Source organism: Leuresthes tenuis, unplaced genomic scaffold (genome assembly GCF_036924035.1).
Source record: "Leuresthes tenuis unplaced genomic scaffold, fLeuTen1.0.hap1 SCAF_19, whole genome shotgun sequence".
In the NCBI taxonomy this organism is placed as follows: Eukaryota; Metazoa; Chordata; class Actinopteri; order Atheriniformes; family Atherinopsidae; genus Leuresthes; species Leuresthes tenuis.
This window is the reverse complement of record NW_027325373.1, coordinates 7,518,103-7,536,649: the sequence shown is the minus strand read 5'-3', so window position 1 is coordinate 7,536,649 and position 18,547 is coordinate 7,518,103. Positions and strand designations below refer to the sequence as shown.

Here is an 18,547-nt window from a genome sequence, read left to right as displayed (position 1 = left end):
AAGGCAGAGATAGTGTAACTGACTGAATATAAAAGTTTCTCACCGTTCACACTTATACTATTACAGTCTCTCGCTTTTGGGGACATGCAGCGCGAGAGGAACTGACATAAATAGGAACTATAAAGTAATACCTTTTGAGGTTGAGTGATAACGAGTGAAATGTGATCGATTATCATTTGGAGAAACCAGTACAGCGGCAGCAGGTTTACCTGCGGAGGGTCTGTGATTGGAGAGACTTCGCCCTCACCCCGCCCCCCGACGCGCCGCCCGCCTTCCCATCGCCAGAGCGCACTCCTCTCCTCATACCTTCCACCGGCCGCAGCTAAACATGAACTCCTGTTTAACTAAGCGGGCGCCGAGCGACACAGATGGTGTTACCACGTTTTCCCGTTTCATACTGACCGAAACTGCTGCTGTGTAGGAACAGTCAGCCACTGTTACCATTTTTTTCTTTGTTTTTTTTTTCTTCCTTTTTCTTCTTTGGATGCGCCATGCAATCTCGTTGGTGGACTTGTGGCATTCGGCTGGTGGCATGGACGTGGGTTTGCAATGTGGCATTGCTTGGAGCGTGGTGCATCCCTGCAAATGAAGGTAAACCAGTGCACTGACACTAATCTTCCGAGCGCGGCTGGGCTTTAATTGGCACTGAAGTCTGGCCGGTTAAAGGTCTATCGCGTGTCCCAAACCGTCGCACATTTAATCTTGACTGCTCGGCTTTGACGCCGTTTGACAAAAAAAAAAAGGTCCGCAATAGAATTATTTAGTGCAGGTAAATTTATGACAGCTGTGTTCTCCAAGCCTTTAATGATTGTGTGTTCCGACACGATAAAAGCTGAAATAAAAAGGACCTTTGAGCAGAACATGCCTCCTTAATAACCCGGACCTATGAGGACATAGAAGCGCAAACAGACTCGCAGAGAGCAGCAAAGGAAAAGAAAATCTCTGGATCAGTATTAAACATTTCCCTTTTGGAGCGTGTAAAATGCTGAAAACAACTGCAGTGCAATGACCTTTACCAACTGTATTACTGTAGAAAGACTATGGAATTCATATCTACATGACTTGGCTTTGGTGGCTTTTAGCCTACTGTTAGGAAATTTAGATCGATTCCCCATCTTTTCTACTTCTCCTTATGAACTGTGACAGGGATACTGTTTTTCAATTTAAAAGGGGTTTAGTTTTAGGATTCAGTTAAGTCTTTAAAGAAGCAGTTTACTGCATTTTGACCGTGGCATACTGAGACAGGCTTACACGTAGGACAATTCAGATCATATGCAGCCAATATTGCTTGTCAGATATTAACAATTGAATTTGTAACCACTCACATTTATAAGAGCTGATGTACGCCTGCATGTGCTATGCCTACTAAGTCAAGTATTTTAGCTATTAAAAAAAAAAAGTGGAGGAAAACTAAGTAAGTGTCAAAAAACAATATTTCAAATATTGTTCCCACGCTATTGTGCGCAGAGTGAGCAGCATTTTAATAGCGCTAGATGAAAGGTATTGTTTGAAGCTATAAGACAGCATTATCCGGGAAAGGGAGATCATTCATCAGTCTGCTTATTCTTCACATGACAGGTTTTATTTTGGTCAAAGTCTGGATACACAAGGGGTGCAAGGGATCTTTCTGCAGCACATCAAGTCCAACTATGTCTTTCTTTGTTTCTGCGTCCTCTGGATTGAATAACTACACCAGGCTTCCAGTTTGTACTCAATGGGAGATAAGATGCCCCTTTTCCACAGTCTCAAAAAAAGAGTGAAAATTGTCTCATGAGAATATTCCACCCACTTAAGTTTACCATGGGGGTTATTTGTGTTTACCAGCAATAGATAAATCCCTGTGTTGTTAAAATGCATCTTTTGTAAAGCCTGCAGTGAGTGGAGACAGGCATCCCCATAATCACATCCACGTTTGATGTTTCACATTCTGAAATTAGTCGCACTTTGTTTTCTTTGTTGTTTCCAATTATCTAGCCTTTCCTTTGTTTTTCTGCTTCATCGTGCTGATGGGGAAAAATGTTTAAGTTTCATACAAAAGCTCTCTTTCTCAATCTTTCTCTCCTTTTCAAATTTGGACTTCTACTGAACTTCTACTTAACAAGGCACATTAAATGAAACTGTTCACCCCTCAAGAATAACTTGCCGGAGGCTGCCATTCACCACAAACTTTAGATTAATTTGGCACACATTTGCATTGCAGTTGATAATCATACAATTGCATGCATAATTGGAGGGGAGAGAGAAGCCCATGATTAAATGAGCCTGTTCTCTCATTTGACTAATTTATTGTAATTGGGGAAAAAAATAAGATTAGAAAATATTTCTGCTTTGGCAAAGTGACCAAAATCCACATTGATAGATCTTCTAAGAATTGATTGTAGATTCTGGCCACTTTCCCATCTTAATATTGTGTCTTGTTCAGAGTAGAATTTCCTCTTTGGAAACAACCTGAGGCACTGCAACACGATTATGCCCCTCATGAAACAACTTTTGAGTTTGAGGTTCAACTTTAATTTGCATCAAATTGAATGGAAAATAAAGAGTTCAGGGGGGAATAAAGATACTTTTGTTGTTAAATTAAGAGTCCTTTAACCGTGGGAAGCATTTTCTTGCACTGACATATCTCCTGACATATGATTTTAAGGGAAACTGTACACTTTGTCAAGTTGACTTATTTCCTCTGCTTAAACTAATCCATTCATATTTAAACTGATACATTTCAGAGGATTAACTGTTTAACTGTATTGTCATCTTAAGGTTGACATGGAGTATACCAGTCCTCAAATTAAGAGGTTTTAAAACCCATCATTTCACTTATTGTTGGATGGTATTTACCAAACAAGCTTGTGGAGTATGTTAACAGTATAGCAGCGGGCTTGATAGAAGTGGATATTTGTCTACTCGTGTGTGTGTGTGTGTGCGTGCGTGTGTGTGAGTGAAGGCAGACCATTAAGCTCAGGGCAATCAAAGTCAGCATGTAAATGCCACAATAAAATATCAAGAGATACAGACAAGGACAAAAACAAAAGAAGGCAACCATGTTGAAGAAATGACATGTTATGTACTTTAAACATTTATTCCAGAAGAAATATTGAATTGAGGTTTGATGTGGTAAAATTATTAATAATGGCCATCACCCACTGTCAGAATTTCAAGTGTCCAATTTAAGAATAAATGCACCAGCATCTTTGTGCCTCGCACAATTGAATTCAGCTGTAATCTTAAAGAGAATTTGGCCAGCATTTCTAAAGCTGAAAATCACTTACTCTATTGCTTATTTGAAATGTGTGTCCTTGAAATAATGTCATTCAAGATTTTAAGTAATTTCAGGCATTCACTGGTGATGACTTCTAGATATACATTCTGTAGATCCTTGTCAATGCTGTGCTCTAACTTGGTTAGGTGGTTTGATCCTTAGAGAGCAGGATAGAGTGAAAGAAGTATTGTATCCCTTATGATCTAGTTCAGTATCACTTATCTCTTCTTTATGGCCTAATTAGTTGTCTAATCGCCTCCTAAGGACATCTTTTATTATTCTCTGCAGAGCAGTGGAGACTGTAAGATGAGGTGTGTGTATGTGTGTGTGGTGAGGGGTTGCAGCATGAGTTTATCTCTATTACTTTGCTAGCCTTTGCCTCTGTTCTGTTCTGCATGCAGCCATATAGCTTATCAGCAGAGTTGTTACTGGTATGACTGTCCTTTTGTCTACATTTGGGTATGGCTTAAATGAAGATTAACAGTTTTTTTTTATTTTTTTATCTCTGTTTTTCATAGCATATGTAACAGAAAATATTATGTGCTACCTCTGATTAAAAACCTTTTTCTGATTTCCGCAGCTCATACTTATTCACTCTTTTAAGTGGTCAAACAGATCCTAGATTCCAATGCTAAATAAAGTTTCACTGTTCATGATGCATTGGATTTGAAGTTGATATATATTAGGGTTTAAAATGTCAGAAAATAAGAAATATCTCACATTTTCAAGTTAAAATTATGATCAGAGGACAGCGTTTTCTGTCCACGTTGCACATGCTGTTTTGCCTCTGTTGGCATTAGCCTCTGCACAAATGACTCGCCTATGTGCCTTTCCCATTACATGCAAGCGTAAAGGTTTGTCAACAGATCATAAGATAACTTGGACTTTCCCTTTTATTGTTTGAGTGCTCACTGCTCTCTTTGAGTAAAAAACATTATCTCAGAGCAGATAAAGCTAACTGAAAACCAGTCTGACAGAACTTTAGTCTCCTTTACAAGCTGTTTCAGACTACAAAAGACACATTTTGGAGCCTCCATATAACAGGTGCATCATGTGCTTGTGTGATTTATGGGGGGCCTGGTAAGTGGGGGCTGGGAGTTTGTTCTGACCCAGTCATCTGGAAATAATGCCTTAGCCCCTTGTCAAAGTCGCTTAAGTCTTTACACCTGCCTATCTCTCCCACAGCCAACACATTTCCTGCTAGAACAGACTGCTGATTAACCGTAACCCAGACATGTATTGACATGCACTGTGTGTACTAACCAGTCAGCAAAGAGACTGTTGCAGTGAGAAAATATACAAACTTTGACTTTTGTAGTCCCACCATGTTGTACCCAGTAAACTCCACCAGGAGGTCACTTCACTTAGTCTTTTTAACCAAGACCTTTGGTGAGTTTGTGGTCGAAGAAGCATTCAGATTGCACTGACGGGGAAGATAAGAGGCTACGCTGTTACCGGCACTGCACAAAAGGAGATGGAAACATGTTTTGAGGAGTAGAGTGGTCAAGTAATTGCACTTGACAGCTTTCAGCTGAGAGGCTGAACAGGGAGTTTTTTTTATTATTACTAGTTACTAGTTTTAGCTGACTCTGAAATGTTCAAATCATGGTCTAAAGTTAGGTAGTTTGTGATCAACAAGATGCACTTTATGTATTGGGACTACAACATTTTCAGACCACCACATATTAATACCAGTAGAAGAAGATATAACAGAAGCAACAAAGTAAAGGTGCCTCTACTCTTTCAGATGTACGGTAACAGAGATCACACACTTGCAGCAAATTACAGTCTAATTATGTTTGAACTGGACATTAATTTTTGACAAATGCACAGAAATAGGAACCCTTTTAGCTGTAGCTCAGGAGGAAGAGCAGTCGCCCACCAATCGGAAGGTCGGTGGTTCGACTCTGGCTTCCCCAGGATACATGTCGAAGCGTCCTTGGGCAAGACACTGAACCCCACGTTGCTCCCCCAGTGTATCATTGGGGGTATGAATGTGTGTGAATGATTAGAAAGCACGTAGTTATGTCCTAAGACGTGCTGTATGAATGTGTGTGAGAGGGGTGAATGCGGCATGTAGTGAAGCGCTTTGAGTGGTCAGCTAGACTAGAAAAGCGCTATACAAGTACAAGTCCATTTACCATTTTATATGGACTAAGATATGGCCTCAGGAAGGCATGTAAGGTTTTAAAAAGTGCTTTTCAAAGCCTCATTATGTGATCAAGGCTTTGTCCTTTCAAAAAACTCACAATCAAATCTACACAGCAGTCTGCCTTTGATGCACCTGCCGCAAGCCTCAGCCTTCATTAGTTGATAACTTGATGAGTGTAAATGATTTTATCTTGATGACATTAATAAAGGTAAAATAGAGTGAGACAAAAAGAAAATACCCCGGAACAGGTTGCAAGTGCATGTCCATTATGAATTTTGTGTTTGACGCTCTGTTTCAGAAAAAAATAACTATTTAAGTATTTCTGTATTTTCAATCTTTAACAGTGAATCTGCTGGATTCCCGCTCAGTGATGGGAGACTTAGGATGGGTGGCTTACCCAAAGAATGGGGTGAGTATTATCCAAGATGCATGAAAATCTATTTGGAGACCTTTTTATTTTTATACCCATTTTAGAAACATCTAAAACTTTTCTTAAATGTGAAGCTGTCATTTATTATTGTGCAGTTTTTTGGTTGTTCTTTAGATTTAGATTTATTAAACTTAGTTACCCATTGGCAATCAATTATGAAGTAACCAAAATATTATCAAGGGAATCTTAGGATTGCACATTAACTTGCCCCAGTCTAGAAACTGATGCGTGTACAATTCAGGTAGTATAGACCCACTTTTTAGGTATGGTAGAAGACACCTCATACATATTTTCCTGTAAAGTTCTAGTGCTTGATTTGTTTTATGGAGGTTAAAGGTCATTTCATTTCCAGGAACTCTCAGTTCATTATAGGAGTAAATTGAATTCATGAATAAGGTATTCAAAGTCACCGTGGAATATATTATTCTCAAGCCTCGAACTGAATATCCATTTCCGAGTATTCCCAAAGTGAAGGCTAATTAGAGAATGACTTACTAGAGTTGTAAAAATGTAATTTCATGATATGATATACTGTAGTTTAATGAAGAAGAAGTGGTGCTTAAAGAACGATTGCTTTTTCTAGAGTTTCAGTGCTACCTTGAGTCATAAAACATCGGTTTGCTAAATAATCTTTCACCTTTTAACTTAAAAAAGTCTTATTTCCCCAACCTCTGCAGAGTATGTTATGTTGCTTGGTTTAAAGAAAAATAATCATTTCTGTATCTATTTGATCTACATGAAAAAAATCCCTCATATAGTCGCAACTCCTGTTGGCAAATATACAGCTATACCCAGCGGGCCAATAGTGCTGACCACAGTGTTTTCTCAGCTCTGACTATTCAAAGCATGGCCCACTCTGTGGCTGTACAGTATGTAGATGGGAGAGATAGTGCTGACAAAAGCAGGCACATGTACGTTCATATTAATGAGAACGTGATTTTTTTTGTGTGTTTGCGTGTGTGCTTCAGACAATCAGACTGTATTAATTACTACATTCAGTGTAGACTGAGAGAAAATAAGACATGATAAAACATGAAAGATATCATAATGATAACTTCATTGGCAGTTTGTGTTCAGCTGCTCTTTGAGATGATTCCTTTTTTTTCAAATATTTAATGTATTGTCCAACACACAGGACAAACATGTTTGACAGACAACATAGTTAATTCCATATTTGGCACATTTAATAGAATTCGTTTTTGTACTTGGCCATTGTAATTAATCTTCAGCCACAGAGTTGTCCGATGGCATCCCATCTGCAGCCTGCTCCACACATATTCACACTTCCAGTCTTGGCTGAATTAGTTGTGTAGAAGAGACAGAAAGTCTTTATAACTTCATCTCATGCTCCAGATGGTTTGTTTAAGTCCTGGTTTGTCTCCGCTTCATTGCCTGTTCTCATATTCATCCCTTTTTTCCCTTTTGGTTGAGCTCTTAGTTGTGTTCCTCTCTTCTTTCCCCATCTCCAAACATTTGCTTGACACTTCATCCCAATTTTCTTCTTTTTCTTTCATCAGCTTGTTACTTCATACCACGGCTTCTCCTTGCTTTCTTCTGTTTTGTGCTTCCTTTTGCTTTGCCTTTCCAAAGCTTAGATGTTCCTCGAAGGTCACTGAAACATGCTTACAATGCACGTATAAATTAGAGCTGTGGATCTTCATCCGCCTCATTAGTCGACTGCAAATAATCTGTTAACGTTTTATACAGTTTAAGATGTATACTCAAATTACTATATAAAACTTAATACGTTCACTTTTACATTGACAAAGACGATCAGTCTGATTTGTCTATTATTTACTACCTAAAAAAGTCAGACAAGGGTTTTTAATATAAAAAGCTGCATTTTCTTTAATACCACTGTCTAAGTGAGCCACCTCACTGCTGTTACACATGAGTCATTTACCTCTGAAGTCCACAAATGGCACATAATGGATGCTTGACTGGCTTTACTTACCGAGTCCTTTACATATCGAGTGCACTGTCTCTTTAAAGTTTGTGACACTCCAGTGTGTTCAACAGCAGGGGAAACACTGAATTCTCCAAGACCAAAAAAGTGAACTTGTTTTTTTGGGGGGTTTTCTACCCTCTCTCAGGGTTATTGACATGCTGCCGCAAGAAATTGCCACAAAACGTTTTTTTTTTTTTGTTTGTTTGTTTTTTTAGCTGCAGACTGGATTATGTTGAGTCACTGCATCGACACAAAAAGCGTTCACATGCGCATCGAGAAGCATCTTACAGTCCAGAATTTTCACCCCTCTATTAAAAATGTAATGGATAGTCAACAGACTTATGTTCTTCCTTTGACCCCAGAATACACATCCTGTTTGGTGTAGGTGATCAGAAATCATTGCTGAAGGTGGAAAATAAAGGGCAGATTAGACTTAAGTGTATTCCTGTGAAAAATAAATCATAGTTATGTTTCTGTTTGGTTAATGTAAGTTTGCATCATTAGGTTTAGCATACTGTAAGTTGTTTTTTTTTCCTCATACTGTTTTGTAGCTTTCAACTTATCTCTAAACTGTCGTCTAATACCTCCTTTACTTACTGTTCAGTTACATCGGAGAAGAGTGCACATGTCGTTTGGGTGGGCAGCCGATTGCATGACATAAAGTGGATCCTTTTATCTTCTGAGGATTCAAGCATCACAAAGACACAAGGAAAAAACTAAAAGATGTCTGGAAAGAATAAGGCTCAAAAGAGATGCCTCTCACAATATGCATTATCTTTGCTGTCAGTCTATTACCACTCACCAGTCCTGTCAATATCCAAACCCTTTTGCTATTTGTTTCTAAACATCAGTTTGGTAGTTGTCACTGGATTCGTAAAGGCCCTTTGCTTTTTAAAAAATTACTACATTAACAATGATGATTGCAGTTATTTTCTATAACATAAATAGGGCCTCCGCAATAGTTTACGACAAACTTCAAAATGAGATAACCTAAGATTTTTTTAAATTTTCTTATGACTTAAAAAATTAGCTTAAAGTATTTCTTGTAAAATTTGATTATCACCCTAACAATACCTAATGATGCAAACATTGCACATACTTGCTCCAGCTCCAACATCGTTACCGCCGCTAACGGGCAAGACACAGAGCTTTACACCCTGAATCCTGAAGGGCATGATCAGAGTTGTTGGGTGATAAGCCTGAACAACTGGGTGCTTCAGACCTCTGCTCACACATACGTTCTGTCACATTAAACTACAGATCTACCTGTCAGGTGTTGGTGTGAGGTGATTAGCAAATCATTCACATCTATTTTGCCCACAGTTCTGTGGTTGTGCAAGACAACGAACGAAAGAGATGCAACTAGAAATAGGGCAAAACTGCATTAAATTGGTGTAATCACTGATTCACATGGCTGAACAGGCAGCTATGATTCTCCTGTTCATTTAGTGCCTCCTTTCATTCAGTGTGCTAAATTGACCTTAAATAGGGGCAGGCTAGCGTCAAAGGTGCTGAGTGAACTGTAAGCTGTAGTCAGTGGTTGAGTAAATATGCTCAATGATGTCCACTGACAGCTGACAGCTGGGTTTGCATGCCAGGACCCTAAACTGTCTATCCCTAATGAGGACAATGAAGCTGCTATTTGAACGGTTCAAAGGTTGTTTGCGTAGAAATTTCTTATTAGGATTTTCCAGTGCTGTTTAACGTTCCTCTCCTTCATGGATCATAATATAATGAAGGACTAAAGATGAGATGGAACAACAGGAAATCCTGAGAAGTACGAGAGAATGGGGGAGATTAACAAAAAGTTAGCAAGAAGAAGGATAAAAATATAACTAAAAAGGATAGTAGAGGAATACCAAGGACAAGGTAGATGACAAAAAGTCAGAGGAAAGTGGAAATGGGTAGATGGAGAAGGGGATAGGCTGTCGAGTAGCATTTCTAGGTTAGACTTGAGATTTGATAATTGAGAATAGAATAGAGGACACAAAGGGGAAATGATGATAGACATGGCTGAAATTAAAAGGCAGAACGAGACGGAAGAAGAGGGATGAATGAAATTATGGCAGAAATTGGGAAGGGGAGTGGGATTGTTGTCTGGGTAAGAAGCAAAAGGGACAGTTCTATTACAGTGTCACGATGGTCAGCGGTAATGGGTGATAATAATAAGTTGGAAACAGCTTTATAGAATTAGAGCTGGGAGAGCACTCAGCACAGCCACAGGGGATCTGCTGATGGATGTGTCACACAGATATACACCCACACATTTAATAGTCAAAAAAACTAAACATACACACTAATGAGGAGCTGCAGGGAGGCCTGAAGGAATATTTGTTTGTTGGGAGCAAAATGGAAAAGATCAGGAAGCAGAGAGGAGACAATGCAAAGGTGACAGAGAGGTTAAGGCTGGATGAGATGGTCTTGGGGTTGTTTATTAGACCAAGTACGATCACCAGAACCTAATTCAGTCTGCTTTTTTTTCTTTGTTAACATTAGAGGATAATGTTAAATCATATTGCAAAATAGAGGAACTGTTTCTTTAGACGTTCAAGTGAAACTGGCCACATGGGTTTATAGAATAACCTGGGTGCTGTCTTCATTTATCTGGAAAAAAACACTGAGTTATTTTCATGTCTATATAACACTAAAAAGAGATGGAAAAATGTAATTTCCCTGGTATGTGAGTTAAGTGGCCATTTTAGGTTGAGATGGTCTAAAAGGAATGAGAAGTGAAATGGGTGCACAGCAGATTATATCACACTGATGAAAGAAATGGTGAATGAATACCTGTATTCATTGAGAGAACAGTTGAGCAGTAGCTCTGTCATTAGATGAGCCTTCAGTTCGCCATCAGCTTTTTAAAGACAGTCTGTTTAATTTTTTCTTCAGTACCTTAGTTATCAACACGGTTGGTCCTGACATTCAGTGTTAGTATGTTTTGCCACTCTGTGCATGTGATATCTGAGGACCCTGCTGCCCTCTCTTATGCGCATTTCTGCAAAAAAAAGACCATTTCTTATAAACTTGACATCTTGAAAAAAATATTTTACACCATTGATGCAGGATTCAGTTTCACGCAAAACAAGAGTGCTTACTTTTGTTTTGAGTATGTTTGCAGCTCATTTTACAGGATATTTACTTGCGAATGTGTGGTGTAAAATCAAATTTGAATACGGAGTTGAAAGGGTCTGCTCATCTATGTGTCTATTTACTTTCAAAATCAAACCTTTTTAAAACGGTTGAACTGCTGATTTTGATGACTTTCGGTGGCAACGACGGAACCCAAACTCATGGATACTGAACCCATCTGGTAGAAGGCAAAAATGAGAGAGAAGGTCATCTGTTAACTTCCCTGCCGGGAAACCAATAATAACTTGTAGTTCTGTGTGTGTGTGTGTGTGTGTGTGTCTGTGTCTGTGCTTGTGTGCGCATGTAAGCTGTGAAAATCTCAGAGCAGGCTGGTGGATCTGTGTGATCTAACCAGTAAGAGGCTTAATGTCTGCACTGGGACTGACTGGGCTGAAGTCTGGGAGAAACGGGGGCTTCACACATGAGCATGCACGTTTGTGTTTGTACATCTATACTTGTGAGGACCCCCACTGAGGCAACTCACTCAAAGCTAGTCTTAACCTGAGATGAAGTCTAACTCAGAAATATAGTGATTAGCAGTTTACTTAATGATCTAAATGCCCTCACTCATCAGGAATAAAAGTCAGATTTGTCCTCACAAAGATAGAAGTACTTTAGTGTAAAGACGTACACAAATAGTTATCATCATAGGGGCATGTACATTTAAACGCACAGATATATAGTAAGTAAAGTAAATCCTCACATTTATTGAGAAAGGGTTCAGCAACTTAATAATTGTATCCATTAAACAAAAGACTAGAGTAGAGAGTACCAAAAAACAGACAGATGGAGAACAAGATGGAGAGAAGAGAGAGAAAAGACCAAGACAGAGGGTTGTATGCAACAGCTACAGCAAGGATTGATTAATATGGGCTATTAAGCTATAACACCAGATCATAGTCTCGTCCCTCTGGCCATATTACGGTGACATGATGAAGCGTCTGTATTAGCCATGGGAGAGTGCTAGTGATGCAGATAATAGCCACGTCCCAGGAGACCTGCAGTGGGAATTAATGCTGCTGTCTAAGACACACAGGCATGGATGCAGATGCACACGCACATACTGCCAGAATAATTTACATATATGCACACACAGGCAGAAATCTATTGACGCACTTTCAGAGGCATGGTTATACAGATTAACACAATTACAAGTGCACCTTTTTTTTTTGCTTTTTGCTTTAAAGAACTCCACCCCTCCTTGACGGTAAATTCCCATATACCCTTTAACACCATCTCATTCTTTTCTATTTTCTGCAGTAGGAGGAAATGAGGTGGAAGGGATGAGGATTATTCTGCTAGCTATACCAAGACACACACATGTACACACACTCTTTACAATTTCCTCACCACAACTAAGGCTTTCAATAAGGCATTGCTGTTGCTCAGTTAGACTGCATTTCCTTGGTTTTCAACCCCACTTGTTGGAGTTCCATATGTAGTTTCCCCTGAGCTCACACATTATTTTGCAAATGCCTGTTTAGATCTGCTTCATACTAATCCCCGCTTTATTACAAAGGAAAGTCCTGTATCTTCTGTTAACTGGGCTACAGCTTGATTTCTACTGTCTTTAGGCAATTTTTCTGTACATTTCTGTAAGGTTTGCAACTAAATAATGATATTACTTCCTCCTTTTTTTCTGTCTCAGTGGGAAGAGATCGGGGAAGTAGACGAAGACTACGCTCCCATCCACACCTACCAAGTGTGTCGCGTGATGGAGCAGAACCAGAACAACTGGCTCCACACCAACTGGATCCTGACCGAGGGTGCCCAGCGGGTATACATTGAGCTCAAGTTCACCCTGAGAGACTGCAACAGCCTGCCTGGGGGGGTCGGGACCTGCAAGGAGACTTTTAATATGTATTACTATGAAACAAATGGGGATGAAGAGGAAATGGAGGATGGAGAGATGAGAGATGACGTTGGCATGACAGAGGAGGAAGACAGAGCAATGAGGGAAAGCAGATATATCAAAATTGATACCATAGCAGCGGACGAGAGCTTCACTGAGCTTGACTTGGGGGACCGTGTGATGAAGCTAAACACCGAAGTCCGTGATTTAGGTCCTTTGACACGGAAAGGCTTCTACTTAGCGTTTCAGGATTTAGGGGCCTGCATTGCTTTAGTCTCGGTGCGGGTTTTTTACAAGCGCTGCCCGTTCTTGGTGAAGAGCCTGGCCGAGTTTCCTGACACCATCCCGGGCTCAGAGGCGTCACAGCTGGTGGAGGTAGTAGGCCACTGCGTCAATAACTCCCTGCCTTTATTTGAGCCTCCCAGGATGCATTGCAGTACAGAGGGAGAATGGCTGGTGCCCATTGGGAAATGCGTTTGCAAGTCAGGATTTGAAGAAATCAGCGGATATTGTCAAGGTGAGAGAGAAAAGATTAAGTATTGCTAATTATCATTACTTTTCTTGATAGATGAATCAAATCATTGCGGTACATTTTTCTTCTACGTTGTTGTCCAGTCCTCCAGTTTTCTACCCTATTAGGCTTGTATGTTTGTTTGGCTTGCCATCTTCATCCTGTGTTTATTTTCATATCTATGCTCATGTTTATTTTTAGTACTTTGTGCGTGAGCGTGCACAGATCTGTTCATTCTTTTACTAAGAGTGTTTTCGTGTATATGTGTGTTTGAGTGTGTGTTTCTCCTTTGCTTAGTGGAGGGTATTCCCCGGAGCCCCGCAGCACTTTGCTGCTCTCATAAAGCCGCTGTTCTGCTTCAACTCGTGCCCAAGCATTCCCTCTGCCGACCTTAACTGCCATTTCCACGGGCACCCTGGGTCTCTTTGTTTGTCTCTGCTTCCGTCCTTTCCCGTCGTCCTCTTTACCATCTTTGAATTACTCGATTTTCTGATTTGCACTCACTACCTATGCAGCCCACAGCAGCTATGAATGCCATGGAGAAATGTTCGATTCCACGTTTTGTAGCAGCATGAAGCTATGTGCAACAGAAATGTGAAATGTATGTTTATCTGGTAGCACATGAGTGTTTATTTTCTTCACGCAAAGTCCTATTGTTTGAGGTAAGTTGTCAGATTCGCATGAGAATTTTGAAATCGGCATGAATGTTGAAGGAGGCTGCATGGCAGCGCAAGTTTTATGAGACGCTATAAGATTTTCCACTTCAGCTGAACAAAACTAAAGAGTGGCCTGGGCCACATATCAGAGAAACGGAGAGGATTTTGTTTCAGCTTGGTACGTTGCCATAATTATTTTATGAAGTAGAAATGGCTGATTGTTCACATGGTCTGTCATTTTTGCTCCATCAGTGTGTCAATTTAAGAAAATTCAAGCAATTCACTCAAGCAAATTGTATAAACTTTATTTTCTTTCTGGAAAACAGTGGAGATTTTTGATGATGTAATTTCTCCTCTCATGCAACTTCAAATGTACATGCATAGAATTAGATGGTAACATAGTTATCATCTGTGATCAGCTCCCGATAATCCAAAGATAAAACACTGCTGCCATTTAGCAGAGAGTGTTCCATCTCAAAGCATTGTTTTGTCAAATGAGTGAATCTCTCTGGGGGGGTCATTAGGAAACAGCTGTCAGTCGGCCGCTGGTCTGCCTGCAGTCATTCTGCCACAGACTGTCCAGTCAGCCAGACTACTGTTATAAATGTATGGCTGACAAGACTACTACATTATAATATTTTGTGGTATTCAGCAGTAACAGTACAACTGAAAAAAATTTGAGGGCAATAATAGTAACTATATACAGGAAGCAGTCACCACTGTGTATATCAGTAATGTATAACACTTAACCACCAACCATATCCATTAACCACTTGTATGCAGTTTACAAAAGCAGCTTCCTGTATTGTGTGCCAGACTGAAGGGAGGAGAGAGTACATCCATGTTGGGTGTATTGATCGACAGAACGATGAGATGAGTGTGGCGACAAGTGAAGGGAAAAGCAGTGAATACAAGATAAACTGTACTGTGAAAGACCCAGATCTGAACAGTGTTGCTATCATAGCTTGTTGCCGCAGTTATGAACAGCGAAATACAAACTTCAACCTTTGAACCAATTTTTTTTTTTTCAAACCTGCTTAAAATAATTTGGGAATTGCTCTCCCAATTGGACTTGTATTGTTGCTCATTACTGCGGTGTGAAGTTCTCCTTTTTTTGTTTTACTTGGGCTTTAGTTGTTGATCATGCTAACCACTTGTGGTAAGTACAATTCTGTTGGCTTTCACTTTGTTCTTTAATGGTATCAGTGTTGCTGTAGTAGTGTTTATTTATATATATATATATATATTATGGCATGCCGTTCAGGAAATTAATCTTTGAATATATGGTATGAAACTTTGAATATATTGAATGAAACTCTGAATATATTGAATGAACCTTGAATATATGGAATGAAACTCTGAATATATTGAATGAACCTTGAATATATGGAATGAAACTCTGAATATATTGAATGAACCTTGAATATATTGAATGAAACTCTGAATATATGGAATGAAACTCTGAATATATTGAATGAACCTTGAATATATTGAATGAAACTCTGAATATATTGAATGAACCTTGAATATATTGAATGAAACTCTGAATATATTGAATGAACCTTGAATATATTGAATGAAACTCTGAATATATTGAATGAACCTTGAATATATGGAATGAAACTTTGAATATATTGAATGAAACTCTGAATATATTGAATGAAACTTGACTGACGTCAGACTTCACGGAAGTGCCTGCAGCCATCTTGTCTAAGGTGTGGATACTGTGGCGAAAAGCGAATGACAATTAGTCAGTCCGCTCGGAATTTTGCAGGATGAATATTAAAGTATGAGGACATCATTAACACACTGGCGAATGCATGTACGGGCCAAAATTCTCCCGATAACCCTGCCAGTTCTTCTAACGAAGAAGTCGTGGCAGACTTACGACAACAGGTCAGGCAGCTGTTTATCAGGCCAACCTCAGCATGCCTTCAACCTCTCAGGAGTGCCCCAAAACGGCAATGCAGGCTGAATATTTAGTTAAGTAATGAACGTATATGATGATCCGTGACACAATGTCCACTTTGGGCACGATGCATTTGTCTGTCCGCAATCTGCTGTGAGTAACGTGAACAAAGCTGTGTCGCGGATCATCAAATACGTTCAATACTAAACTAAATATTCAGCCTACATTGGTCTATGAATGTGGGTGATTCTTATTGTATCTAAACAATATATAGCCTGCATTGCCGTTTTGGGGCACTCCTGAGAGGTTGAAGGCATGCTGAGGTTGGCCTGATGTCGAAAGTCTGCCACGACTTCTTCGTTAGAAGAACGCGCAGGGTTATCGGGAGGATTTTGGCCCGTACATGCATTCGCCAGTGTGTTAATGATGTCCTCATACTTTAATATTCATCCTACAAAATTCCGAGCGGACTGACTAATTGTCATTCGCTTTTCGCCACAGTATCCACACCTTAGACAAGATGGCTGCAGGCACTTCCGTGAAGTCTGACGTCAGTCAAGTTTCATTCAATATATTCAGAGTTTCATTCAATATATTCAAAGTTTCATTCCATATATTCAAGGTTCATTCCATATATTCAAGGTTCATTCAATATATTCAGAGTTTCATTCAATATATTCAAAGTTTCATTCCATATATTCAAGGTTTATTCAATATATTCAGAGTTTCATTCAATATATTCAAGGTTCATTCAATATATTCAGAGTTTCATTCCATATATTCAGAGTTTCATTCCATATATTCAAGGTTCATTCAATATATTCAAGTTTCATTCAATATATTCAAGGTTCATTCAATATATTCAGAGTTTCATTCAATATATTCAAAGTTTCATTCCATATATTCAAGGTTTATTCAATATATTCAGAGTTTCATTCAATATATTCAAGGTTCATTCAATATATTCAGAGTTTCATTCCATATATTCAGAGTTTCATTCCATATATTCAAGGTTCATTCAATATATTCAAGTTTCATTCAATATATTCAAGGTTCATTCAATATATTCAGAGTTTCATTCAATATATTCAAAGATTAATTTCCTGAACGGCATGCCATAATATATACATATATATATATATATATATATATATATATATATAGGTAACAAGGTAACCAAATATTGTCTTTGACTCATCAACAAAGTCAGACTTTGCCATCTTTTCTTGCTGGAAACTGGTGGCTGTTTTTCCTGCCATGTCACGGCTGAATAGAATTTCCGAGTGTTGTTGCTTTCAGGGTAGATGAATTTGTTGAATATGTCAATTTTTCCTATTGGTTAAATATTTTAAATTAAAATGTATCTGCAAATAAATGCCCATATTTACGTGAGCGAATATAACACATCCCTAGCAATTAATGAAGCGGCTTAGTTTCGTATGCAGATGAGACTGTTAAACTGACAGTCTTTGAAACTGTCTATAGAGAGAAACATGGCAAGCTTTTTCCTCTTTGGCAGTGTTGGAACCATATGTGTTCACTGCCTCAGTAAACACTTTTTCATGTGCTTTACTGTCACTCATGTTGGAGTACGAAGAGTTGAATTCTGGTTTTGAGGCACTGACAGTCTGGACTCCATACTGAGAGTGCATTATGTGTCTTTTTAGGGGGAAGGAGTTCTGAAGTTCTGTTGAGGTGGATTTTAGAACTTTCACTGGGTGTAGTGATTTAGTTTTAAATCAGTGGAATGCAGAAAAGAGAGACTCCAGATGTTTCCTTTTGAGCTGTGGTTGAAAGTTTAAAGAAAACAGTACATATGCACATGAGAAAAAAGTGTTTACTGTGCTTATGATGCAAAAATGATGAGCGATGAATTACCTGCTGAAATGTGTCAGTACCATTACTGAGACGAACTGTGGTGAAAACCTATTGTAATGCATCATAAAAACATGACATAAGCCACCTAAACACCTTTTTGTTACAAAAAGTTCTTTTAAAAGTTCATTAAGGTTATTTTTTTTAAGTCAAGTTTTCCTTCAAATAAATTTAATTTATGCAAAAAACCCTAAAGAGAACAATTTTCTGTAATCACTAGAACTTATTGGATAAGCTTAACAACAAGTGATCGATATCACATTATAGATTAGACTGGCACACGATTTGTAGACACTTTGTAGTTATTGATTGCAACATGATTTGATGCTACAGTACCTTTTCAAAATGTTTATTTCCTGTTTTTCTTATTTTTTGTTTGTCCACAATTTGACTGTGTGCCGGCTCACTCAGTCTCAGTCGCCCTTAAAAAGCTGCTGAAGGACGTTGAGCGATGTGGTGAGGATGAGATAGCAGCACTTTTCTTTGTTGTTGTTTTACTGTACTGAAGTATGTGGTATTATTGCTGGGGAGCGCATTAGGATTTAAACACTGGTACTTGGAGATCAGCTCTTTTTCAGAAACAACTTTAGCTGATATCCAGTTTGTTTGCAATCATAAGATAAGATGACCAATGTTGTAATGTTTTTAGCAATACTGTGCACCGGCCTCAGGAAATTAAGAGCTAAGGTCACTGAATAGACTTAATGAAGACAATATTTAACTTAGAATTTGAGAGCAAAATGAAATGTTATCCATCTTTTTCACTAATCTTCAACACCACAACAGCAGTGTGATTTTCCAAGTTGATATGTTTGTTTTCCCCGTCTGT

The 18,547-nt window shown here is 38.8% G+C and overlaps 1 protein-coding gene across 1 annotated transcript in view; it reads left to right on the top strand.

The window, feature by feature from the left end:
• The first annotated feature begins 314 nt into the window (after positions 1-314).
• The window catches only part of LOC140276809 (ephrin type-A receptor 5), a 62,702-nt gene continuing 44,469 nt past the window's right edge, over positions 315-18,547 (top strand). The window contains exons 1-3 of the mRNA XM_072371621.1: positions 315-591; positions 5,753-5,817; positions 12,564-13,284. Coding sequence (XP_072227722.1) covers positions 492-591; positions 5,753-5,817; positions 12,564-13,284 — 886 coding nt within the window. The 5' untranslated portion in view covers positions 315-491. The remainder of the gene's footprint in view (positions 592-5,752; positions 5,818-12,563; positions 13,285-18,547) is intronic.